General features: G+C 39.6%; 1 protein-coding gene across 2 annotated transcripts; it reads right to left on the bottom strand.

The window, feature by feature from the left end:
* LOC113445387 (solute carrier family 22 member 15-like) lies at nucleotides 1–27,870 on the bottom strand. 2 transcript variants are annotated; one of them, XM_026714520.2, is made up of 12 exons: nucleotides 27,673–27,870; nucleotides 20,607–20,753; nucleotides 17,358–17,490; nucleotides 15,767–15,931; nucleotides 14,328–14,457; nucleotides 12,129–12,350; nucleotides 9,462–9,602; nucleotides 7,252–7,340; nucleotides 5,022–5,130; nucleotides 3,744–3,816; nucleotides 2,317–2,475; nucleotides 1–1,510 (listed from the first exon to the last, which is right to left on the bottom strand). In XM_026714520.2, the coding sequence occupies exons 1-12, from the start codon at nucleotides 27,754–27,756 to the stop codon at nucleotides 1,484–1,486; spliced, it is 1,479 nt and encodes a 492-aa protein (XP_026570305.1). In that variant the 5' UTR covers nucleotides 27,757–27,870; the 3' UTR covers nucleotides 1–1,483. The 2 variants fall into 2 exon arrangements, with proteins under 2 accessions (XP_026570305.1, XP_026570306.1); XM_026714521.2 differs by having other exon boundaries at nucleotides 2,312–2,475.

The following is a 27,870-nucleotide window of genomic DNA, read 5'->3' on the forward strand; positions in this document are numbered from 1 at the left end:
AATGGAACCACAGCATTTATTAGCCATTTTCTACATAATTGAAATAAAAGAGCAGAATGCATCATGACTTTTTGCAATAGGAAAAACTACCTTCACAATTCACTTCTGCTTCCATAGGAACAATATTCTTAACATTTTGTATTCCATTTCATTATAAAAATATAATTTATAAAGTTTTCCATCAGCAATATCAGATATAAAAGCTAATCATTTATGTTTGTTTGGAAGGGCACACACTATATAGAATAAAGTATATTTTACCTCTGCGGTATAAAAATGGAATGAAGACAGCCCATTTTACTAGAGAGCACTGAAAATATAGTTATTTAAGCCAAATAAGCTGTACTTCAAAAGTCTTTCTCATTTCCTTTTAAATTTACTGTAAATTTTAAATCATGACTTGTAACTGCCACATAGTCTTAATCAGAGTGATCTGAAAGAACTTTGAATCCTCAAAACAGTTGATTATGACCTGGGGATAACAGAGTGTCAAAAATTCCATTTTAGCTTCTACTTTTTCCCTTATAAATGAAAAACAATGACAAGAAACTGAGTTGCCAAGTTTTACATTCAAGGAACTACAAGTCAAAGAAAAAGGGGTGTTCGTAAGGCCTCAGGTGCTTGTCGTGTGCAGGAGTCAGGGTAGTATTTTACTGAAATCAGTTCTGTAGCATCCGTTTCTGCAGGAATTTTTGAAAGTTCATGGACATAATTTTTTGGAGCAGTGATGATTTTTTTGCCATGTTAAAGGACTTCAGAACAGAGCTTTTAATATCTGGCAGATTTTTAGATTCAATCCCTATTTTGTTTTGGATATATAAAAATGACACCTGCTAAGCATAAATCTTACACTCTGACTACTTACCTATTTCTTCCAGCAAGTAGAAGATAGTCTCTTTAATTTAAATTTCAGATTACATATATTACAACTGTTAAAACAGTAACAAATCACCAGTTCTTTGATGTTTATAAATACGGTAAACCATCCAAAATCATTAATATAAAAATATTGGCAACAAGATTTTGTAAAAATTAAGAGCCAAAGCAAAACGGCATATTCCAGGTCTGAAAAATCTTCCAATCTGAAGATACTATAAGCATCAATGTAATATTGATTCCAATATGCTGAGCCCAGAATATCACAAATGGTCATTTTTCTGACTGCTTATTTAGAATTGTAATCAAATCCCAAATAATGTATACATTTGAAGAATAATTATCCTATCTGTTTACTAAATGAAATCACAAGTAATTATGAATGTTTTAAAACATTCAGTATACAGCATTTGAAAAATTGGTTTAGGCCCTTAAATTTCCTCACTGATTTTTACTTCTCCCTCTCCACATGTTCACAGATTATGTTTACATGAGACATTGATCATTCTGGAAATAGGAAAATAGGTTTGAATGTCGCAATGTGATAATCTTGATGGCAGCATACTTCAACAACTGAAATTTTCAACCAAGATATTTTTTTGCAATACTAAAAGTTTTCTTCTAACTGATTTACCTGTTAAACAGATGAAAAAATCAGTTAGGATAGTTGTTATAAGAATTACCCAAATATCAATTTAATAGGCTACAGAATTTTAAAAATAATTCCTCCTTACAAGTTCAGATGCAAATTACAAAAAAAGAACATTAATGGGTAGCAGATAGGGAAGGAAAAGCATAATTCTTGAAGTTACATATGGTAATTTTGACATTATCATCTGAACTTCAAAATTGGGCAGTCATAATATCTAGAATCAAAAAATTCTTAATAGTTTCACAGAAGACACAACACAACAATTCAGATCTAAAATGACTAGCTATTAGCACCAAGACATTTTATAAGCCACAGTTACTACTAAAGTAATGTTTTTTTCACTCTCTCCAGAGCCATAAATTAATACTATTCTTTTAAATGTAATAAACTTGCTGAAATTTATGATAATTCAGTTCAACAGACACTAAATTAAGACAATTAAGAATTGCAAAAAGTTTTATTAGTCATTTTGCTATTTAAGAATCTTCCAAATAACTAGAAGAGTGAATGGAAATTGGGAAACCCTAAACTGTTTGTGGAGTCTGATACTGAATCATCTATTGTAGTTAAATAAAAGCAAGCAAGATGAAAACGCAGAGGCCAGTCTTCTGATTGGCATTTCCTTTCCTATACATTTTTTTTAAAAAAAGATGTGTTCATTTGGACAATTTAATGAAAAGTATTATATGTATAGATCTGACACCTAAAAAGAAATATATTATTTCAAATACGTGAGACAAATTTCCAGTAGCACAGAAGACACAGAAAAATAATTGTGTTTACTCTGCCTTTTTGTTTTTAAGTATTTGATAGACAGGCATCTGCAAATCTTCAATAGTTTCTGCAATTGGTTTGTTCAGAGTTTCTGGAAGTAAAAGAGTCAAAAAACCAGCTGATAATCCACTGATTCCAAAGACTCCAAATGGTACAGATGGACCAAGAGATTTCTAGAAGGAATCAATTAAATTATGTGTTATGAAATAATATAAGTAGGTAGATAGTTATTTCAAAAGTCTTCACTGAATTGCAATGATATATAAATAGGATACATGAATAATATCACCTTATTTTCTAATGCATGGTTAGCACAGAGTTTTGTGAAGTATAGAAAAGTCTCCCCCAAAAGTCAAAGGGACAATAAAAAACAAGCATGACAATTCAGTGCCAGAATTTCAGTGATGTACCTATCAATCTTCTTCCTATTCATATTCTGAGGATTTTTCTTAACTTAGAATAATCCCCCTCCTTATACACCATATGCAAATGTTTGTAGGAGAGGAGAAGACAGAACTGGGGGCAGAATTAAGTGTATCATCAGCTTAGAGTTGTTATATTTCCACATTCAGATTAAGTCTGACCCTTCCTGAATTCTGTTGACCCTTATCTGGTGTCAATTTAGTCTTGAACTTTTAATTGCCTAGATTCTTATGTATGGGCTTGAATAATTATTTTATGCCACAACTTTACAGGATGATCCTGATATTCTACATATGATATATACATATATAATTTATGAGCAAGAAACAAAGTATTTCACATCCAATGAATATATTGAGGTTGTGACAGAATGAAAACCAGGTTGCTGGTAATTCAATGCTGAAAAGCAAAGAAATGAAAAGCTCCAAGGGTTTGAGAAAGAGGAAAAGATCAAGAGTGAAGATTTGAGGAAAATCTTCTTGCTATATAAAAGCCTCTCCCATCAGCTTCCCCATATTCCAATTCCTTGCTCAGATCCAAACTAGACCAATGAGCTATAATTGGATGTCTTGAAAGATTCATTTTTAATGTAAAAAGCAGTCATAGGGGATGGGATGTCAAAATTGGAATAAAATCAACAAGGTCAAAAATGAGACATTTAATTTTTCCCCCTCTCTGACATATTTTCATCTGCCACAGCACCTCACTCTATTGTCAGACCTCATTCTGGCCATAATATGTCCATGCTGACTTTCAACCTCCCATAAACTAGGCATTTTATATCTTCATCTAAATCTTAATCAGACATTCAAATGTACTTTGGTATATTTACCAAAGAAATGGGCAAAAAATATATTAGTCACATATATATCATGAGAACAAATATTGGTAAAAAATATAAGCCTGCAAGTTCTGTTTAACTATCACATTAAAATTATTGCATTATTGGATGATCAATCTTGTTAATTGATTTGAAAGCTTGATTAAACAAGATACACTGCAAGACAGTATTACTTACCAAGGAAGGAACAAATGGAGCCAAAATTCCTCCAAACCTACAAATCATTGAGCACACACCCAAACCAGCATTTCTGTTTTATAAAAGAAATACCATTGTCAGTATTTATCCTAAGTAAAAGCAAGACTAATATACTGATTCATGCTAAATAATGCATTGTTATTGAATTTAGCTTTTAAACTGGATCAATCTCATTTTTTGATCTGATGTCACCATCCTATTATTTCCACCACCACAGAGTATGATTCAGTATCATCAGCATGTATTTCTTTGAATAGAAATCATGAAACTTGAACTCTTCCTCTACAGATTCTATAAAGATGGTGTAGCTTGTCTGTCTGAAAAGATTTGAACTTGTTAATCCTAATAAAGTGAACAGAGGCCTCAGAATGGTGAGCTCAGCCATTTATCTTTTAGAACCGTGTTCCTTCTGGCTGTTAAGCTCTGTGTGGTAGAAGATGCGTCTTTATGTTTTGAAAGAGGTGAGATCAGTCATTCCCTCAAGAAGCCATTGCTGAACTCAACAAAACCAACAATTTTCATCCAATGACTTCTCTTACCAAGAAGGTTGTCAGCCTGTAACTCCAGAGTCTTGGATTTAGTCAAACAAAAACGTAACATGTTAATTCCCCCCCCCCTTTTTTTTTCTGGGAACATATCTTAGAAAAGTTTCCCAGGAAGTTTCAGAGTGGAATTTTTATGGCCCCTTCTCATCTTGCTATCTCTCCAAGAGGTGACAGGTTTCCAGACATCTGGCTCCATTCCCACAGTTGTATATCATGTGCAAGTTATACAGATTCAATACAAGACTTAAGATATTCAGGTTACATCAAAAAGGATTTCTGGTACCAACTCCCCCCCTCCCTGCTTCTTCCATTGAAGAATGGCAGATACACGGATCTGACATATCCTTTCAACCATATCTTTTGTCCTTTCTTTACATCGTAGAGTGGCTTCTTCTCTCATTTCTCCTCCAACATTTTAACATCAATAGGGAACTAACCACATGTCTTAATTTGCCATCATTCACAAGAAAGGAGGAAGCTTGATCATTCTGAGACAAGACAAGCAATATCCACTAAAGAGGACTGTTGAGGCAAGAGATTCTTATAGAAGATACTTTTTATAGATAGCTCTGACATCTAATTCAGAAGTGTGAAGGTTTGCATGCAATATGTAACTGCTGATGTGATTTCAAATGGCTTATACATTATATATTGTGAGAATTTAAGGTTTTGGAAATAAATATAAAAATGACAATGTTAAAAGTCTGCTTACCTTACTACAGTGGGATACAGCTCTGAAGTATAGATGTATACAATGTTGAAGGCAGCACTTACAGTCAATTTTCCATATAATGCCAAAATTCTGGGACTGAAGAAAAATCCTTAAACAGAACATAGGACAATTAAACAGACATTTCCTTCTTCAAATAAACAACAGTAGAATAATAGGAAGCTCTATTTAGAAATAAACCTCTCTGAGTTCCAGGCAGAGTAACCTGCAATTAGCACAAAGGGAAGACAACTGTAATTTTAAATTACACCCTTACTGGTGGGCATAAGTGTGCTTGGCTGGGGGCAAGGGGAAGGCTTGCATGTCATCTGGATAATGTCTCCAATGCTACAGATTACAGCTTTGGAGAGCTGCAGTTCTGGCTACTTTATTTCAAAGCAGCTCTCAATTATTACCAATAAATGGTAATACTGCACTGATCTCACTGCACTGCAAGATCACTAAAAACAGAAAGTTGTGAAAAGCCATTTTATGAGTTAGCCATCTGAATCCACTGCTTAAACTTTCAAATTTTACCTAGTCATCACTGTTCAAATCAGGGTCATACCTGAATTTCTCTTTATGCTTTGTCTGCAAAAAGTAATTATTCAAAATATACATCATATTACTGAAAAAAATGTTTGCTTGGAGTTACTTGCCAATAAAGATGGACCATCTTATTATAGCCCTATGAAGATACTTCCAGTATATGAGTGAAGGAAACAAGGAGATCTCACTTCTGCTCGCCTGAACACACTAATTCTTTTTAAGGTGTCTTGAACAGGAAATCTGTAATTTTATTTGCATTCAAGCCACTACAGAGATTTCTATGTAGAGCTAGGTCAAGCAGAAGAAGGCGACCAAAACAGCCAAGTCACTCAAGGACTTTTCTTATGAGAAAAGCCTAGAAATTTGAGACTCTTTAGCTTGGAAAAAATGACATCTGAAGAGGGAGCAGAGCTAAAGCATAAATCACATATGACACGGGGATTCTTTTTCCTCTCAAAACAATATGACCAAGCATCATCCAATGAATATAACTGGAAAGAAATTCAAAATAAAAAAAGTAATTTTTCATAGAGCCAAAATTAATCTGTGGAATTCATTATAAATTGCAGTGATGCCCACTAACCCAGATGGCTTTAAAAGGCAATGAAAAAAAATTAATGGAGAATATGTCCATCAAACATTATTAGTCTTGAGATCTCCAATGGGAACATCATGTTCCTGTAACAGGGAACAAAGGAATAGGCAGGCGAAGAAAATGACTCAATTTCTTGCTTGTAATCACCTCAGAGCCAGTGGTAGAAATACAATGACAGACAATATCATAAGGCTATGCTTAAGCTTTGAAATATTTTGCTCAAATCTGGAGGATCTTTTGAAGATATAAATATCAGGCACACACTAGGAAGGCCCTGGATATAAGTCACTGCTTACCACTGTAACTTAAGGTCTAATGTATAGAGAGCTTTCCTGCACTGTGAACTATTCTAAGCTTCAGCAACAAGACTCCATTCATAGCAAATTATACTGGCTGATATTATGATGGCTTGATTGTTTCTTTTAATGGAATAGAGAGAGGCTCAATATATTTATTTTTTCCTGGGATTCTTACAAATTATCTGGTACCTTGAAAAAGAAGAAAGCAAATGAGCTGCAGAATACTTCAAAGATTGCCAATGATTAAAGAAAAAAACCTATTCATGGCTTAGCAGTATATACTACTAATAAAAAAGTACTACTATTTCACATTGATTCTATGTGGCAACCTCTCAATTAATAGCTCTATATACTCACCTCCATTAAATTAAAACTGGGCATGCAATGAAGTCTTTATTTAGCAATAATCTTATTGATCTGAAAAAGCTATTCTAGATTTAGTTTTGATTTATTTTTAAAATTATTTAAAACTGGCTTGGTATTAGCATACTAGGAGCATAGAGCTTCAGTGGCGCAGTGGTTAGAGTGTAGTACTGCAAGCTACTCCTACTGCAATTTGGCAGATTGAATCTCACCAGGCTCAAGGTTGACTCAGCCTTCCATCTTTCCGAGGTGGGTAAAATGAGGACCCAAATTGTTGGGGGCAATATGCTGACTCTGTACACTGCTTTGAGAGGGCTGTAAAGCACTATAAAGCGGTATGTAAGTCTAAGTGCTATTGCTATTTGTCTTTCAGTAAGATTATCTGTGCCAAGGAAAACTTGATTTGCTTCAGAAAGAACATACTTACTCCTGTTATTTTCTGATAAGCACATGGTAAAAACACAAGCAAGGCCTGCAAATATCAAAAAAGCAGCTGTACTTTTACGTCTTCCCGACCTAGTGCAGAAAAATAGTACAATTTTATATTGGATTTTCACCAAGATACATGTTTTAGAATATTTTTATTTATATAACAGGTTTTTTTAAAAAAAAACTAAACTGCAGAAGGGCAAGCATTCACCAATAGAACAATGTAGGCAAGTAATAAATATTAGTTTCCACACTTCAAGAGATGAGTAATTCATGCAGAAATAATAATGGGTGATCTAAATCTTACTCTGAGATACTTAGCTCTTTGCACAAGTTCATTTCCTGTACTTCTGAAGCCAAGAGCTTCTAGGGAAAATCCAGGCTGCTGACTCTCACTTTTAAAGACTTTTTTGGTGCAGGTCTGCAAGTCACCAAACAACACATGACAGAATAAACTCCATGTCTGGTCCAGCCACCTTAGGAAAGCCCATCCCAACCAAGGGACATCGCTGATTGGTCTTTTCAATGGAACCCTCTCTGCCTGCAGGAGAGTTACTACAGGCAATTTGAACACTAACCAACGTTTTCAGTGGGTATTTGGCCCACAGTTCAGTGTAAGTGAATAGTGTCTATTTCTATTTATAACTACTAATATTTAGTGTCTTATTTTTATTTTGAGTGTTATACCCCGTTTATAGTCTACAGGTTATCCTTGACTTATGACCACAAGGGACTGAAATGTCCATTGCTAAGTGATGCAGTCATTAAATGAGTTGCGCTCAATTTTACAAACTTTTTGCTGCAGTCATTAAGTGAATCACTATGATTGTTAAGCATGCTAGTTGCCAAGTAGCTAAATTTTGATCACATGACAACAAAATGAACAAAGCAGCCAACATGCATATGTTAAAAATGGATCATGCCAGAAAAAAACCTAATTGCATTCTTTGACAAAGTGACTAAATTAATGGATCAGAGAAATGCTGTAGACATAGTTTTCACTTAGTTCTGCATTTAACAAAATAGACCACAATCTATTCTTTGGTAAGATAGAAAAATGTGGGATAAATAGCATCACCACCAGATGGATTTATAACTGGCTGACCTACTGCACTCAATGTGTAGTCTTTAATGGGACTACATCTACATGGAGGGAAATATGCAGTGGGCATCTCAAGGCTCAGTCTTGGGCCCAGTACTCTTCAACATCTTTATGAATGATTTAAATTGGGGGGGAAGAGTAGAAGGAGAACTAATCAAATTTGCTGATGATACCAATCTGCAATCCAGTGGCAAGAAAGCTTTATTTTCTATACATATGCATTTCATTTTGAGAAAATCAAATGCACAAGTAGAGAATAGATGGTACCTGGCTCAAGAATATTGCCTATGGGAACGATCTAGGTGTTGTAGTGGACAACCACTTAAGCCAGCAGTGTGCTGCAGCTGCCAAAAAGCTGTTATAACCACAGGCTGTATCAATAGAGGGATAGTATCAAAATCAAATGAAGTGACAGTATTGCTTTATACTGGTTAACGCCACACTTGGAATACCACATCCAATTCTGGTCACCACAGCGCAAACAAGATACCAAGACTCTAGAGTCTAGAAAGAATGCAGAGAAAAGCAACAATGATTAGGGGCCTAGAGGCTAAATAGTACAATAAATAGTTGTGGGAACAAGGTATGTCTAGTCTAACAAAAAGAAGGCGTAGGGATGACATGATAGGAGTCTTCCAATATTTGAGGGGGCTGTCACACAGAAGGATGGTCAACCTATTTTCTAAAGCAACTGAGGGCAGGACAAGAAGTAACAGGTGATTTTTAAAGAAAAACTTCCTGAAAGAACAATTAATCAGTGGAATGGCTTGCTTCCAGCAATTGTGGGTGCTCATTCACTGGAAGGTTTCAAGGAGAGATTGGACAGATTGATATAGGGTCACCTGTTCGAGCAGGGGATTAGACTAGAAGACCTCCAAGGTCCTTTCCCACCCTGTTATTCTACGTTCTATTGTAAAATAAAAAAAATGTGAGGTATTAAGTCATAAGAAATATTCATAACAGCATATCTGAGCAGATTTGATATATTTTATCTATGCTGAAAATGTGTGTAAGTTAATCAACATATAGAAATAAATTCAAGAACTGTGTTACTCTATACTGTATTTCTATATCTAAATATAGAAATAGAAAGTGATTGATCTTACCAAGATTTCTCAATGAAAAACATGCAGAGTGGAAATGCTGGAACTTCTACAAGGCCAGAAAGAGCCACATTTAAATAAAGATTTCCTCCTAATTCACCAGCATTCAGTGTTAAACCGTAATATACAAAGCTGCACACATACCTAAATGTACGAATGAAAGATTGGTTATTTTAATCATGTACACAGATTATGTTAAGATTTAATTACTTGTATACTATCCATCACATTGTATCCGGGGGTTCATCAAGAGCTTGCACTGGCCCAATGTCTGGTTTTTTTCAATGTCGGCCAACCTGTCCTTGGATGTCTGGATGGACTGGACATTGACATTTGAACCACTATAAATATAGTGCATGTATTTGCAACACAATAAATAAACAAACAAACAAATAGTTGTATACTAAATGAAGAAAATATATAATAGAAAAATACCAGTTTATGAAGCAGTGAAGTTATAAATTATGTACTAAGTATGGCATTTTTATTCCATGCAACTGTGTCCAATTTTTGAAGACTGCCTGGACAAGTCCCTGCAGATTTCTTGGCTAGGTTTTTAATTGGGTTGCCACAGCTTCTTTCTATGAGGCTGAAAGTGACTAGTCCAAGGTTACCCAGTTGGTTTTGAGCCCAAGGCATGACTAGAACTCACAATCTCCCAGTTTCTAGCCTGATGTCTTAACCATTAGACCAAATTAGCTTTGTAAGTGTTCACATACCTTCACAAAATTGGAAACTATTTTTTCCAATAGAATTTGAACTGGGAAACCAGTGGATAGAAACCAACAAATTTACCATACGTTCATGTATGAGTTTGTTATTACAGACTATTCTGGCTTTATTTCAAGGCAAAGGATCCTATAACAGGAATAGTTCAGATCACCAGCATTTTTGTGGACAGTACAATGACTGGGTTAATAGATTTTACACACAGTAATAATACAGTAATAATACAATTACATACAAATTTTTTATCTTCCAACTTCTGACCTTAATGTGCTCATTATAATTATAGTATATTGTTTTATATATCAATATATATTCTACTATTTTCCAAATTTATACTTATTTTTTATTTTTCTCATTTGTTGTAGTTCTATATTGACCTCATTATCTTTAGACAATACTATTCTCTATTATTTTTTATCATTGCCTCCAGAAATATATATGAACATCAATAACATTTCTTCACCCAGTATATTAACCCCTATTAAGTCAGTAATATTTTAATATTATAGTTATCACTCAGATACCTATAAAGTAATCTATAGACCAAAAGAGGTTCTGATAACCATCAAATAACAGCTATTCCAATCATTCCATCACTGCTTCTCAACTGTAAAGCAACCTCTGTAAGAATTCTTCAAATACACCAATAAGTGCCATAAATAACAGTTTTAGACATCCAGTAGAAATTCTGAGGAAATATCACAATGCTAAGTATATCAATTTTCATTTCAGATAGCTGCAAAACATTTAACTCATTCCTTCATGTTTTCTCATTTCTACCATTTCCAGTAGAGATTAAGGAAAAGCCTTGTTTCACCATTTATCCACAAAAAGAAAAAAATAGTATGAAATATGTTTAGTTTGGAGTAGCTCAGTAGGGGTAATTGCCTATTAATTATACGTGTTTCTGACTCATTAAACTTGTTTTGTCTGATGATCCTTGAATTTTAATAAGAAGTCAGACTAAGTCCCCCAAACCTGTCCATTCATTTTATAATCTGCTGCATTATCCGCATACAGTCTTCTTTCTACCATCTTATTCTGAAAAGAAAGCATTATGAAGGGGAAATGGCATTTCCCCCTGCTGAGCTATCAACAAAAAAGATCAGTAGAAAACCAGTCATGGACTCCAGCTATTATCAGAATTTTGTTGAGAGAATTTTGGGAAGATGACACGAGCACAATGGAAATAGAGTTCAGGTTACATTGTGACAAAAGGAAACCACATGGCTGTCAAGAAATATTAAATCTTGCGCAGTAAAATTCTCTGTTAATACTGCTTTTGGGGAAGAAATGTGGGGACAGAATGTGACTGGCTGCACTGTTGCAATGGGTTCATCAGGCCCACAAAGCCACCTGGTTCTCTAGACACTATCTTGCTAGATCTGGGGTACATATACCTGATGAGTCCCAAGTAATGATGAAATTGGTCACACACTGGTCAATGTTAAGCAAGATGTCATGCAGGGCATAGATAAATTTCCCCCTTTTTAACAGAGGTCTGGAAGTTATATAAATCTTTGTTAATGAAGGCATGACACATGCAACACCGTATCTGTGTGGCCTGAGAGTGTATGAAAAGGAAGGTGGACCGTATGTACCATTCTACAGATAAACTCTTTGTCAAACAATATCATTTGATGGTTTTATCCAATTAAAATATTTTTGTTTTTAAATAGGGACTCTTTTTAGCTGTTATTCATATAAGCATATAACCTTATGAATGTATAAAGAGCATAAATCCAAATGAAAGCCAATACAAAATTTATTTACTTTTCTTGCTCATGGCAGTTATCTCATTAAGATTTGTATCATGCTAATGAAATTACTGATCTCTGAAAAATGGAACAAAAATCCAAATTCTCTACCTACTTTCTGGAGTGATTCCCAATAGCCAGAAAAATAACAGCATTTTACATAGGATAATTTAAGTAAAGTTACCAGATATACATCAAAATAACCGTGCGCCATCGAAGGATGGGATGCGTAACCAGGTTGAGGACCCCAGGGGTGGAATTGTCCTTCCTTATGGCTCCTTTGCATGGCTTCAGTTTTACCACCAGCCTATCTTTCCCATTGTGAAGAGCCATGTATCGTAGTACATGCTCTGCTTCTGCTGTTCGGCCTTGAGAATATAACCATCTCGGTGATTCAGGAAGCATGCTGAAAAAAGTAAACCACAAAGGAGAAATACATACACTTACAAAGGTTCTTTTTGAACCTGTATACTGTACTGACAGAAAAGGTTATCCAGCAAATGCTTTACAAGGTTTGATGAAAGGTATATCACACAGAAATCTGGAAAAATAGGAAACGTATTTCCCATCTTTTATATTGATTAAAACATTCTATAAACATACAATAATAGCTTGAATATTATTCAAAATTAACTGACATGGATTTCATTTAACATGAAAAACGTACTACAACTCACATAGCATAGTTGTTACATTGATTCTGATTCTAATATGGCTTTGAAGCAAATATTCACCATGTCAGGAAACATGACAAAAGCTTTTCTTAAATCTTCTATGAAAGGGGAGATTATTATTAACAGACTCAGGGAGGCCCCTGCCAATCTCACTGGGATATAAGCAGGAGGGGAAGAGAAGTAAAACCTGGTTTGTAAGATTCAGTTATTGTAGCCTCCTAATACAGTTCTAGTGATTGGAGAGTCAGTTTGGAATAGTGGTGCTGGACTAGAAACAGGAAGATTCTTATTATCTTCCTGTTCTAATCCTACTTTAGGCATAAAAGCCAGCTTGGTGACTTTGAGACAGTCCATCACAGGACTGTTGTGTGGAAAATAGAAAGGGGAAGGGGTATTAAGTATGTTTGCTACCTTGAGTTACTTATAAAGTAATGAAGGCAAAATAAAAATCAAATTAATAAAAAAAATGTTCCTGTACAGTTGGTTTCTGGGTCTGGTGTACCTTGTGGTATGGACAATGCAGTGATATTCAAAATGATAACAATGCATATGCGAAGAGAGAAAAAATCTTACTCATTTTGAATCTAATTTTGCACAGGGATTTTTTTCAATGTTATTTTTCCACCACTGTTCCTACCCATTACTTTGTAAAAATCATTTTATTACTGGCATTTGCAAAAGGTTGTGTGTGGCTTTTCATATTGTATGACCAGTCACAGTTTTCTTACCACAGATTACAGCTGTAACGGATTGATTTCCACTTAAAAATAACCTATGTGTAGATTTACACATCATGTTAAATTCAAAACAAACTATTCATATTATGGCTTAATGCAGGGGTGTCAAACTCGATTTCATTGAGGGCCGCATCAGGGTTATTTGACCACAGGAGCCAGGGTGGGTATGGCCAGGGTGGGCATGCCCAGCTCAACGTCACTCATGTCGGGGGCACCTGTGGCGGCCCGAGCGCTCCACCAGTGAAAATAGGCTCCTGAGCACTATTTTCAGCTGAGAAGGCCTCTTGCAATCCTCTGCCAGCAAAAATGAAGATCAGGAGGGCTGCAAGCTCTATTTTCACTGGCAGAGACAACGTGAGCCGGTCCTTCACTATTTACAGGGTGGCCCCCATGAACCAGATCTAGGCACCTGCAAAGCGAATCCGGCCCAAGGGCCTTGAGTTTGACACTGAGCTTGATATGAATTCAGAGTTTCACGGTTTCATGTAGGGACACTCTGTACAGGTGAAGATACACAGGGCCTCCTTAGGCAACACATTTTGCACCCAGATACTCAGAAGATCTTTCTCACCTTCCCAAGGGATTTTTCATGGAATTCCAATGACTTCAGGGAAACTGAAACTTTTCTCTCCTGGGCAAGTTGATCTTAACTTTAAGTATTTGGTAAAGAGATGAGATGCAGGTCAGTTTCATTCACCCTTACTCCCTCTCTAGACTGTTTTCATCACGATGATACGGGATGCATCACTGCTCATTATGCTAACCAGGCTTAGCTTATACTAAAAAATATGCAATCGATTTTCAATATTTAATTTAGAAACAAATTGTCAAGCAAACTAAAATAATCTGCTCAATAATTCCTCTGATTTCATTAAGAATATAAAAATGTCAGTGTTTTATCTCTTTAATATTACCTTTTAACTTTGGGCTAGTGTTGCACACTTGTCTACTATGAATATAATTATGACTTACAAAGAAAGAAGAAAAAAGAAAACTCCTGGAGAATTTGATACAAAGGCAAGAAGACGCCAGTCTCTTATGTAATACCCCAGTAAGGCATAAACAGCTATGCCAAATGCAAATGTCAAATTTGTCAACGAGCCTGAAGATATAAGCAAAAAGAAAGTATTTTATAAAATGCTGAAAAAAAACCTTCAGAACTTTCAGCAGTACACCCATTTATTATGCTAAGTGTATAATTTACACTGAAATCATATTAATTATAAATTCACAAATAAGTAAACAAAAGCAATAATTAAAATAATAATTAAAGCAAATAATTGTAAAGAATCATTACTCATTTTCATACATATACTAATTATAATAATCATTATAAAGTTATTCATTGAATAATGCCTTTGTAATTTGTCAAATTGCAACAAATTCAGATTAATTTACCGCAGAACATTTTGATTATTTTAAGTTCAAAATTTGTTGTACAAGATGTTAATCCTTTCTTAGTTTAAGAAATTAGATTCTCATTGTTTAAAAATATAACTTTAGACAAATATCAATCATGACAACTAACAAGCTTAACATGCTAAGGAAGGGTAAGGTCACATCGTTAAGGTATCCAGGATACCTTAACATAACTTTCTGAGATATATAGTTTAAAGCACAGAGCAAAATAATATTTTTCAACGTTATTAGCCATTCCAGCCACATTCGTGTGGACATAAAATATCACTGAGCTCAGTGGACAATGTACTTTAAACCTACAATCTATAAACATTTACTGTAATAATTAAAACAACAGAATTCAATCCCAATCAACTACATGTAATCCTTGTTGAATGACTGTTCATTCAGTGACTGTTTAAAGTTTCAACTACGTTGAATGGGTGGAACTACGTTGAATGGGAGGAACTTTCCTTATTTGATCCTCATAGTTGCAGCTTGTTACAGCATCTCCAAAGTTAAGGGAAAAGCTAGCAGGAGATCACAAACGGAAATCACAGGATTACACAGGATTCACCTAACAATGATACAGGGACTACCAGAACAGCTGTTGTAAGTAGTAGTGGCCAGGTGAAATTGCATTTTACAATTCCATTACCTAACAATGGAGTCCTTAGTTTATTAAACTGAAATTTAGGCTTCCAGAACTCCTATCAGACATGAGAATTATAGGGGAAAATATTTGACATATATTCTTAATTTACACTAAACAACACAAGCACAGGTCATAGTAGTTTAAGATATAGTCATTATGACAAAACACACATCAATGCTACTGTGAAAACCAACAGGCAACAGTACTCTTCCCCTGCCCTAGACTAAGTTTTAACAATCTCAGCTAACTCAATGTTCAAAACAGAGTAAACCAACAGCACCTGAGCTGGTGGTTTTTGATACACTAGAATTTTAACAATTGTGTTTCTTTAATCATGAGTTAAATCCTCAAATTTTACCTGTCATTGCCCAGAAAGATTTTCCTACATATTCTTGTGTCAAAACAAAAGACACTAAGGACATGCCGCCATTTGTAATTCCAACAAAAAAGCGTGATACTGCAAATATTTCATAATTTGGAGCAAATGCTGAAACATATCCAAAAATGACATCCAAAAAAAGTCCTGCACAAAAGATGTACAATAAAGAAAAATTAATATAGTGCAATCCAACCAGATCAAGTGACCCTGCTATATAGGATGGCAAACTTACAAATGGAAAAAGACAGAAATGAAATTATTACCAGTTTTTTTATAATAAAGAAAACAAATACGTTGTTTATGATATATTTCATTGCTTTCAAGTGAAAATCCTATCCTACTGATGCCTAATTTTAATTGAGTCTCATGATATAGGAAGTTGTCCTCAGCAACCTGTGTGCTAAGTACTGATCTAAAACCAACGTTCCTGCTAAATTATGCCCGTGTGTGGCCAAGCAGCAGTTGCACGCACTCACCCCAGCAAACCCCAGCAGCTTCAGGAGTTCTCTTCCAGGTATTGTGAGCTGCTCCTCTTCAAGATGCTGCTCTCTGCATTTCAGCAGAAGAAAAGCTAGAGGTTTGGGGAGGGACTGGAGGGCACAGGAGTGAGATCTGCTGCATATCAAGCTCCAAGAACTGAGAGCCAAGGTTTTCACCGTCCAACATTTGCTCTTTCAACACGAGGGCAATCCCCTCTGCAGACCTGCACTGCCCTCCGCACCCTTCCCTTGTCTCCTCTGAGCATCTATGAACTGAGAAATATGCACACCCACTAAAGGCAAAAAGTGTTCATTTAGCAAAGCGCCATGGGGGGTGGTGGTGTAGGGAGAGGCGTCATGGCTGAGCCTGGTAGGGACTCTCAGCAGCTCCTCATCCAAGTCCAATGCTGGCAAGGTAGCCATCCACAAGGCGCTTCCCAGCTCCAACCTGTCCCAGAAGCATTCACTTCTGGCTTCTGTTTGAAAGGGGCAGCTCCTTAAAGTTACCTTACCTTAAAGATTTATAGCCAGGACATTACTAAGGACAGAGCGGGACTAGACCACCATTTTGCTGACCCAAGAAACAGTCAGCTGTTAAAGCTTATAAGAATTTCATCTAGACCTTGGCCTTGTACAACAGCTGTTACCTAGAAATTCACTAATTTTGAACATGGAAGATCCATTTAGCTAGCAAGGCTTGCATTTAATGAGAGACCAATTATTTCTGAGCTGTCAAATTTAGCAGCAGTCACATGCACCAGGACACATCTCTGCACCCTGTTGGAGATGGGTTCTGAAATAATACCACCCCGTGCAAACTGGAGCCTTTGAAATTATACTCTGAGTTGTGTGGGGCTGACTCTCAACTCAGCACATCTGGCCTAGAGAAAGAATCCAGTCACCTTTCTTTGCCTGTGACTCAAAAAGTTTAAGATCTGGAAGAAAGATACCCCAAGCAAGATTCCCTCTCTGCTGTCCCCGAACCTAATCTAAGGTTGCCCAGGCCATCTCAACTGCTTTCCTGGCTGAGACAAAAGGCTTGAGAATAATCAAATACACCCATAATATACAACTGCTATTTAACATCTTACCTGTTAGATATACAGGCTTTCTGCCCAATTTATCTGACAATGGACCAAATAGTATATTTCCAATAAGTAACCCAGCAAAATACAAGGATGAGGCTAAGTTCACTTTGTATGCTTCATGTTCGATTAAATACCACTATGGAAGACAAATAAAAAAGAGACTATTTTCATTTAAAATACTATCATTCCAGCAATTGCCTCTAATCATAGTAAACTCCCAAAACTGCTTTGTCCACTCATTTTTCATTCAGTGGAACAATCACTTGGGGGAGGTCGGAGTTTGTTTTTGGAGGTAAAAACCTCAGCAATTGGGTCAAGATCAAATTCTCAAGCTGCTCAAAGGGTTTCTGATTTATGCTGACATATAAAAATGAATTGTAAAAAGATAAGTACATAATAAATAACCAAGAATAGAGTATAACATAAATTATTTTTGCCTAACTATATGCTGTCATATGATTTAGGTTACTGTATCAAGTAGAAATAGTCCTCATTTAGTCATCACAATTGGGCGACTGAAGCAGCTGCTAAGTGGGAAATCACACGGCTACGACTCTCCTTTTCTTTTCTATACCTCCACCTTTGAAATGCTCAGCCTGGCATTGGCACAATTAGCAAGAAGAGAATTAATGGTTGCATTTACATTCACTGCACAGGATTAGAAAAAAGCAAGTAGGCATGGGGAGTGGGGAATGAATCAGGTACAGCAGAGTCTGCATCCTGAAACGGCTTTTTCCCCTATATCACTGCAGAGTGAAGAGACTGGAGAAGAAGGTAGCAGAAGAGAGCAAACAACACACAAAATAGAATACAACATCCCAGATGATAGGTTCAAGATCCAGATGGATTTTAACACACTTGAACACTGGGCCCTATTTAACAAAATGAAATTCAATGTAGAGAAAAGTAAAGTCTTGCATTTAGGTAAGAAAAACCAAAAGTACATTTATAGACTGGGCAATACCAGGCTTAAAAGCAGTAACTTTGAGAGGGATCTTGGAGTCTGAGTGTGCAACCAATTAAATATGAGCTAGAAGTATGTGGTGGCAGCCAAAAAAGCCAATGCCATCCTAAATTGCATTAACTTTTAATTTATTATTAATATATATAATATATTATTTAATTTATTATTATTAATTTATTATTGCATTAATAAATTGGATACAATCAAGATCACACGAGGTACTAACACCACTCTATAAAGCCTTAGTAGGACCACACCTAGAATACTGCATCCAGTTTTGGTCACCACGCTATAAAAAAGATGTTGAGACTCTAGAAAGAGTGCAGAGAAGAGCAACCAGGATGATTTGGGGACTGGAGGCTAAAACATACATGAATGGTTAGAGGAACTGGGCATGGCTAGTCTAGTGAAGGGAAGGACCAGTGGAAACATGATAGCAGTGTCCCAATATTTGAGGGGCTGCCACAGAGAGGAAGGGGTCAAGCTATTTTCCAAGGCACCTGAGGGCCAGACAAGGAAAAATTGATGGAAACTGATCAAGGAGAAATTCAACCTAGAAATAAGAAGAACTTTTCTGACAGTGAGAACCGGACTGCCACCTGTCAGAAATAGTGTAGGGTCTCCTGCTTGGACAGAGGGTTGGATTAGATGACTTACAAGGTCCCTGCCAACTCTGTTAATCCAATCTGTGCTTGTGGTTGCCAGCAATAGTGAATTGGCTTTGATGCGTATTTCCCACTATGTGGCTGTTCACTCTCTTAATTTCTTCTCCAAACTCTCTATGCTGTAAGGAAGGGGGAAAAGAAAGATCTCATGACTGAGGGATGCTGAAAAGGTTATATTTTCCAGTACCATTGTAACTCCAAATAGTCACAGTGGTTAAGTGAGTACTACCTGTATTTGGGTGTGAATTGTGAGTCTTAGTTTAGGTACAAGGGGAACAACTTTTTTGGAAATGTGATCAAAGGGCAAAGGAAAGGCCATAGTTGTGTAAGACAGTGGTCCCCAACCACCAGGCCCTGGACCGGTACCGGTCCGTGGATCATTTTTTACCGGGCCGCAAAGAAGTGGGCGTCGCCATCTTGTTTCAACGGCGCTTGAGAAAGTGCTTCCGGGTGAGCTTGTCGGTCGTCGGTTGGAAAGCGGCGTTTGGGTGCTGAAGGAATCCTCGCGCCTCAGTTTCGTCGAAAGTGGGGGGGCAGCTTCGAACGAAGAGCCGTCCCGATGGTGGTGGAGTCTCGCGTTACTCAGGAGGAGATTAAGAAAGAGCCCGAAAAGCCCATCGACAAAGGTACAAAGGAGGAGTTAAAGGTGGCGAGGAGAAGCGGGGGACGGCTGGCTGGCCGGTCACTTGGCTTGCCTTGCCTTGGTCGTGCGTGCTGATGCCGGTACCGGTCCGTGGATCATTTTGTGATGCCAGTACCGGGCCATGGTACAAAAAAGGTTGGGGTCCACTGGTGTAAGAGAACTGCTGACCTTCAGAGAAGCTGTTCCACAGATTATCTATTGTAAAACTCTGTTTGTGAGACTAGGCTCTAGGGATCAAAAGAGATTACTGCTAATATATCAGCCACCCGCCCCAAACTACATGAGGCAGTGGCTGGACTGGCAGTGGAGTTCCCCAGACTAATGGTACTGGGGAATTTTAATCTAATGTCTCTGGGCAAAAATTCAGAGGTGACTTGTGAGTTCATGGCTACCATGCCATCACGGACTGATCCAGGTTACGGTGGCAACTCACAGCCAACTCACATTAGAGTTAGTTTTTGTCTTGAGACAGAAGCAACATATTCTGAAACTGGGATATCACCATTGGCCTTATATCACACACCACCTATGTAGCCCTATGTAGATATTTGTAGTCCTCAGAGAGCACTCTCCTTTTCTCAGAGATTCTGGGAGATGAAATTAACAGAAAAGATTCCTAGAATGTTACCAGAACAAGATGAGGGAATGTATATTGTCCAGAATATATTTATGTTATTTATAAATTTACTTCTTACATAAAAAGCACCTTTTACACTTATATTAGAGGAAGATTACAATTCTATACATATGATAAACCCCTATGTGTTGATATAGTACAGCATTGTCCCTTAGAGCATTTACATTTCAATGTCTTGTGCCTGAATAGGCTATATTTTGTTTTCCACACTGAAAACTATCTTCTTATTTAATACAGCCAGCTTAACTGGCTTTTTAAAAATATATATTCAACCACGATGTAGTTTTGACTGGGGACCTAAACTGCATAAAAGTATTAACTCAAGGAAACAAAACATACTTGCCTCTGTTGCTATAGAAGTGAAGTTACTGGTAAACCTGACGTGTTTTGCAAGAGCTTCTGCACTAGTCAGAATTCCTTCTTGGTCGAGATGATATTCTGGCACAGCTCCCACAAGAACAATAAGCATAGACTGAAAAGCAACGAACACCTTAAAAGGAAAACAAAAAGAGGTAATTTATGGTAAATTGTCAGACCTCTCTGTTTCTTTCTTTCATATAGTGTGTTTCCCCCAAAATAAGATTTCCCTTTTATTTTCCTTTGGGCTTGAAAATAAACACTCGGGATTATTTTCTGGGAGGTTTTATTTTTTTAAGTGCACGAGGCAGTGAGTGCGGGGGGCCGATGGGAGTGGGAGCGCAGCTGCCACTGGCCCCGCCCTCTCCACCCCACTTTCTGCTTGACCGCAGCTGCAACAAGCCAAATTCTCAGCACGCACCAGTCTCCACCCACCCTGCCTGCTGGCCCAGCTGCTACTTGCCTTGCATGGGCTCCTCACCCTCCTGGTAGCACGGCTCTTAGCCGCCCTGCTGATCCTGCCTGGTGTGGGGTGAGTAATCCCAGATCGAAAACCCTGGAACATCGCCAAGCCTGCCAGGGCCCCTTCACGAGCAGCTGCCTGTGGAGCCATGCTGCCTGTGCTGCCTCACCGATTTGGTGCTGCAGGCACCAGGCTTACAGCTACACTGAACCCGGTGCGCTTCGAGCCCTAGCGGGCGCTGCAACTCTTTTGCCAGGCAGGCGTGGTTGCCTTCAGCATCTGCCTCATCCGCAGCAGCTCTGCAGCCACATCGCCTTCCGCCCATCCCAAGCCCTGTCCGCTACCCAGCAACCTCCACTACCTCCCGCTGGAGCTACCCAATGCACAGCCAGTAAGAGAGCTGCAGCGACTGCCAGGCATGAAGAGTGCCAGGCTCAGTGTAATTGTAAGCCCGGCACCTGCAGCACTGAGGCATGCAGGCTGGCACTCAGTAGCCCAAAGGCGGCGGCAGGTAAGGCAGCACAGGCAGCATGGCTCCACCGGCAGCTGCTGACAAAGGGGCCCTGGCAGGCTGCTGGCGGTCCAAAGATTTCCGATATGGGACTACTCACCCCATGTCAGGCAGGAGCAGACCAGCAGGGTGGCTGGGCACAGCACTGCCAGGAGGGCAAAGAACCTACGTGAGGCCAGCAGCAGCATAGGCAGCTGCTTGGCCATTTTAAGACTTGTGGATTTCAACTTCCAGAAGTCCCCAGAGCTGCCCCCCCCCCCCATTTCCTACCAATTGTCCTTTCCTTCTGCCAAAGACGTGCGGAGGGAGCATTTTTGGGATGTGTGTCAGTGCAGGGCTCCCCAAGGAAAGAAATCAGCAGGAAAATGGGAGGGGGGGGGATTTGCTGAGAGTGAAACCAGCAGCAGCAGGTGCCCCAGTTACAGCAGCCAGGCAGAGGCAGGTGGGTGGGTGAGGAGACTGAATCTGACATGCCACACAGCTTTCTGCCTCGTCGTAGCAGCAGCCTAAGCAAGACCCGAGCTCCAGGCCTGGTGGAGCACAAACCGTGGCTGCTCCCTGCTCCAGAGCCACAAGGTGACCTGTGAAAGAGACAGGCCTAACTTGAATATTGGGCCCTAATTAACAAAATGAAATTAAATGGTGAAAAAAGGTTCTACATTTAGGCAATAAAAATCAAATGTACAGGTATTGCATAGGTCAGCGTTGGCAAATCTTTTCGGCACAGAGTGCCAAAACAGAAGTGAGTGTGTTCACACACACGCACCCACATGCCAGAAACCAAAAGAGCAGATGATCTTCCAGTTTCTGGTATGCATGTGCATGTGAAGACCAGCTGTCCGGTGCGCATGCCCCGGCTCTGCCTGGCCTTTCAGGGGTCCTCATGCATCCCTGTCCACCCCCTGGTCCCTGTCAGGATGGCGGGACATCTCCACCAATGACCCAGTTCCACCACCCCAGACAGGGAGAGAAAGTTGTGTGGGGAATGCCACCTCTCTCCTTTGGAAAGCCAGAGCCCCTTCCCAGCCTGTGGCACCGACGCTCATCCGTAATCTGGAGCAACTGGCTGGTTCAGCTGCACGGGGCAGCAGGGCAGCATTTGCTGGTTGGGCGGATGACTGCCCTGCGCACTGCTCCTGCTGCCGAGAGGGTGAAGGGCAGGGAGGCAGTGGCGTACATGTGTCGGTGCTGCGGGCTGGAGCACTGGGGCCACACAAGAAGCCCACTCGGGTGAGGAGGGAGAGAAGGCCTGCCCGTCCTGGCTGGCAGCTCTGCTGGGAAGGTGATCTTCTGGTTTCTGGCACACATCTGCACCAACCAGCTAAGTCGTCGTGTACACATGTGTGCCAGAAACCAAAAGATCAGGTGGCCGTCGTGCATATGCGCTCTGGAAACTGAAAGATCATCTTCCCAGTACGCACATGTTTTTTGGCGTGCATGTTCTTGTGAAGAACAGGTGGCCGGCGTTCCAGAACCGGGAAGAGCAACAGATGATGACTCGTGTGTCCAGAGAAATGACTCTGTGTGCCACTTGTGGCAGACGTGCCATAGCTTCACCATCAAGGGTATAGATAGTACCTGGGTGTAAAAAAATGATGAAAATAGTGTTGTTTTTGCAAAGAGAATCTGAGAGAATTTCTTTCTCTTCCTCTAATAGCAAAAGAGAATCAAGATTCTTCCTGATGTTCCTGTTTTTCCAGGCTAAGGCGATATTTTTGTAACGGGTATTCATATAACCAAGGCTAAATCCATACTCCCCTAGAAACATTCCAGAATCATGGGAACCAATTTTCTCCCAGAACCATCCCATATAACAAGCTGCAGACTGAGTTCTAGATAAGTAATAGTTTTACTTCCATGCCACTATCCTTCTGGAGAATATACCAGTCTTTGCATATACTCAGAACTATCAGCCCTTAAATACCTACTTTAGTTAAGAAACATTTCCATAACTCATACAGGTAATCCTCAGATTATGTTGGCAATCGGGATGGAATATCTGTTGCTAAAAGATGCAGTTGCAAAGTGTAATGCCACATGATCACAATGCTCAGCAACAGTAATCCTCGTCTGCATAGGTCATTGAGAGAGGACTGGACATGACTAGGTCCTAGGCCAGCAGGTGATAGCTGCAGATGGGTGGGAGAATGCCACAGGTGGGCACTTCTGAGGTCAGGTGGGCTATGGAGTGGGGACTGCTACTGAGCCAGGTGGGCAAGGTGTGTGTGTATATATATATGTGTGTGTGTGCGTGTGTATGTGTACACACGTATGTGATGGGATCTTGTGTACCTTTGGGACGACCATGATCTGGATGAATGAGAATATCCATAAACATTTAGCTATGCACTTTGAGATGCACTTCAAATGGTGCGGGAGTATGAACAGATTTCCAGAAAACATTGCAGACTACAGGAACCATTTGTGCTTCGGTTTGAGATGCAGACAACACAGACTCATCCCCAAGAGCCTGAGCCCAGCTTCAACAGTGAAGAAACACAGGGCAGACAACATCCTGCAGCCAAGAAGGCTCCACACACATCTTCGCTACTCAAGTGACTCTGAGGACACAGAAAAACCTCCAAATGGCCTCACTGACTCTCTAAAGGAATCCAAATGACCAGTTGTCTGCAAGGAATATAAATCCTTCCATTCCCCACCATGCAATCAGCGATGAAGAAGCTTCTTGGATAAGAAGTGAAAAGTTTTCGAAGAAAAAGAAAATCTAGTTGCTTCCTAAAAAAGTACCTTTGGGACTCACAAATGGTGTTCATGTGACTATGGCTAACTGCAATGTTGTAATCTCAAGACATTTACTGACTTTACAAGGCTTAAAGAAATACTTCAATCAGTGTTGACCAGATTTATTCTTTATTTTCCCCCTATAGTCTGTATTTTTCTGACATGACTTGAAGGTTCCTTTCTTAGCAGCCCCTATTCTGTTGTACCCTTCCCCTAAAGATTCAGTAGCCCTCACTCTTTTCACCTTCTGGAAGGTCATAAAAAGCTGGCTCTTCCCCCAGGTATGGGGATACAGTAGATGATTTGCTGGGGGCATGTCAAGAGGATGACTATAAACTGGTTGATTCCAGTAACTGAGTTCAAACATGTATGGGATGATATCCACCATTCAACAAAAATTTAAAAACACAATTGAAAACAAAAAGGAAAAACCACCTCAAGGACAGACTCAATGGCCACTAGATCTTTTTCTCCTATCTGTTTTCTATGTTTCTATGACTGAAGCACTGAGGGTTTTTTTTATTTTTGTTCCATGTGTTTCTTTTCCTTTTTTTAAGGGATTTGGGGCTTATTGTAGTTGTAAATATTTTAAATAAATATATGATAGTTTCTCTTCTGCTCTATGAGGCAAAGAAGAGTATAGCCCTTGGTGAAATCATTTCAATGAAAGCAGGGCTTGCTGGGCCTACTCTGACATAAATTCTGCAACTGGTTGCATTGTGTCAGTACAGGGACTACAATCCTTGGAGATAGAATAAATCAACCTTGTCTTAACACATCCTTTGCTTACCCATGATGGCATTTCGAATACTTAACAGGCAAACTTATCAGAAACAAAAACACATAAAACCCCTAGGAAAGTTACTGACTTCCCAACTATATTGGGCAAAGCTGCAGTTCCAAGAACTGAACTACGTTCATGTTTAATATGACACTATTTGAGTATTAGGAAATGTTTCACAGGTTTTTAAAGAGTAAAAGAAAAAGCTCCTGCTGCACCTTTATCTTCTTTATGCTAGGACTTCTCAAACTCTAGATCAGGCTTGTCCAACCCGCGGCCCATGGGCCGCATGCGGCCCAGGTCGCCTCATAATGCGGCCCAGTGCCCACCCCAACCTTCGTGCCAGAGCCAGCGAGGAGGAGGAGGAGAGGCAGGCGCAAGGCGGGGCGAGGCGAGCGCCAGGCCAAGCAGCAACAGAAAAGGCGGGCGCCGTCAGAGCGCCACCTCCTGCTGTTGCTGCTGCCGCCCCGCTGCTGCTTCTGCCCCCGCCACCGCTGCCCCCGCCACCACTTCTGCCCCCACCGTCGCCGCCGCTTCTGCCCCCGCTGCCACTTCTGCCCCAGCTGTTGCTGCCGCTTCTGCCCCCGCCTCCACTGCTGCTTCTGCCTTCCAGTCCTGCCTCATACAGCTGGGCCATTTGCAGGAGGAGAGGTGTAGGTGCGAGGCGGGCGAGCTTTCCGCCCCCGCCCCCCCGCAAAATTTGGCTGGAAAATAAACCGTGATAAAAAAAAGTGATAAAAAAACAGTGATAAAAAATAAATAATTTTAATAAATAATTAATAATAAATAATAAAAACATCTCACTAACTTCATTTCTAAATAAATTTAATATGTTAACTATGTTTTCTATGTTTTTTTTTGGATGATCAGGTATCGTTACTGTTATTTTATTTTATGTGCGGCCCAAACCAATTTTTCATCTTCTAATGTGGCCCAGGGAAGGTGAAAGGTTGGACACCCCTGCTCTAGATCATGAAACACACACAGTGTCATTAGCAACTGGGGAGGGGGTATAGTTTTTAAAACTCAGTAGGCAGAACTTACGCTAAAACTAAATGACTTCAAAAATCTAGTCATTGTTTAACTTAAAAAAAAACAATAACCATATAATTTTTATGGTGAACAGGTTGCCTATTATGTTCATCTACTGTTCCATTATGTTCATCTACTATGTTCATCTACTGAATAATGATTCCACATTTCTCCTGTTAATATCAATGCAAACAAAATAAACTTTTATTAAATTCACATGTCTTTTCTCCAAGGTTAAAGAGGGCTTACACAAGTACTTCCCTTTATTGTATCCTCACTGCAACTACCGGTATCTTGTGATCTACTCTAAACTATGCTGAGAAATTGTAAATGGGATGAGTGGGGCTTGAATTTGGTCCTCTGCACTTGTAGTTCAACCCACTAATGAATCTTCAGGAAACTTCCATTTTCTCCCAGTCCTCTACAGTCCTCTCAGAATTGTCAGCCAATAAACAATATTGACAAGGAATTCTGGAAAACCTAATCTAACAGAGCTGGAGAAAAATTCTATAGTTGGATTAATAGACAAAGAGTCTGATAAATAAGCTGTATAAAATAAAAACACATAAAAGTTCTAGAGTTGGATTAATAGACAAAGAGTCTGATAAATAAGCTGTATAAAATAAAAACACATAAAAGTTCTAGAGTTGGATTAATAGACAAAGAGTCTGATAAATAAGCTGTATAAAATAAAAACACATTATGTGTCACTTTTACCATTCATATATAGATTGACAAATGAAGTTTGTCTCTTTCACCTTCCCCTGTTGTACCATATATGTGCACTGGAGAATACTTTCCTACACGTAAATATTCCTGTAAAATTTATATAGCACAAATAGGTTGAAATATATATTTAAGTTAAGTAAATAGGCAGAGTTGTTACAGGCAGTCTTAGAACTACATTGTGTTTGGTAATTCAGAAGTTAGTAATTCCTATTTTCCACTGGCAAATTACCGGCCGCTCATCTTCACACACTATAATTCCGGGTAGCTCACAGCAGCAGCGAAGACGTGCAAGAGTCCATTTACAACAACCGACCAAGCACAAGAAAGGTTGCTTCGTCTCGTGATGTAAACCGACTGAGGCAATTTCTAATCCACCTAAAGACCGGGGAGAAACAATCTCTACCCCCGCACGGCCTTTCCAAGCGACGCTCTCGCCCGCAGGACTCTCCCTCGCTCCCCGTCCGGATTAGGTCAGGGAAAACGGCCACCCAGGAAAGCTGAAAAGCCGCTTTTTCACGACTCCTGAGGCTAAAGGAGACGCTCGACCGCCCCCCTCGGAGGAACCAGCTCTCCCCCCCCCCCACCGCTCACCCAGGAGGCGCGCGCGTTTCCGGCCACGCCACAGCCTCCATAGAAGGCCGGCTCCACCCACGCCCTGCTGTTGCCTTGACGACAGCATCTACGCACTCCTGCCCCCCCCCCCGCCCAATTATGCGCTCGGCGAATGGGAAAGGAGGGGATGAGACCGAGGAGGGGGAGGGGAGTCCCCCCCCCACCTCAGGCCCCCTGCCCACCTGTAGTAGCACCAGGAAGGCGGCGAGCTTCTTCTGCTGGGGCCCGAACTCCCCCACCAGCCCAAAAGCCTCATCGAGATCCATGGCTCCGTCGGGTCACCCAGCTGCATCCCCGTCACAGTCCCGCTAAAGCGAACGGCGGCCTCTGGAGCGCTTGAGCTCGCTGCTCCGCTCCACTCCCGTCGCTTTTCCGGAGGT

Source organism: Pseudonaja textilis, chromosome 4, assembly GCF_049901715.1.
Source record: "Pseudonaja textilis isolate UNSWEBS1 chromosome 4, rPseTex1.2, whole genome shotgun sequence".
Lineage (NCBI taxonomy): Eukaryota > Metazoa > Chordata > Lepidosauria > Squamata > Elapidae > Pseudonaja > Pseudonaja textilis.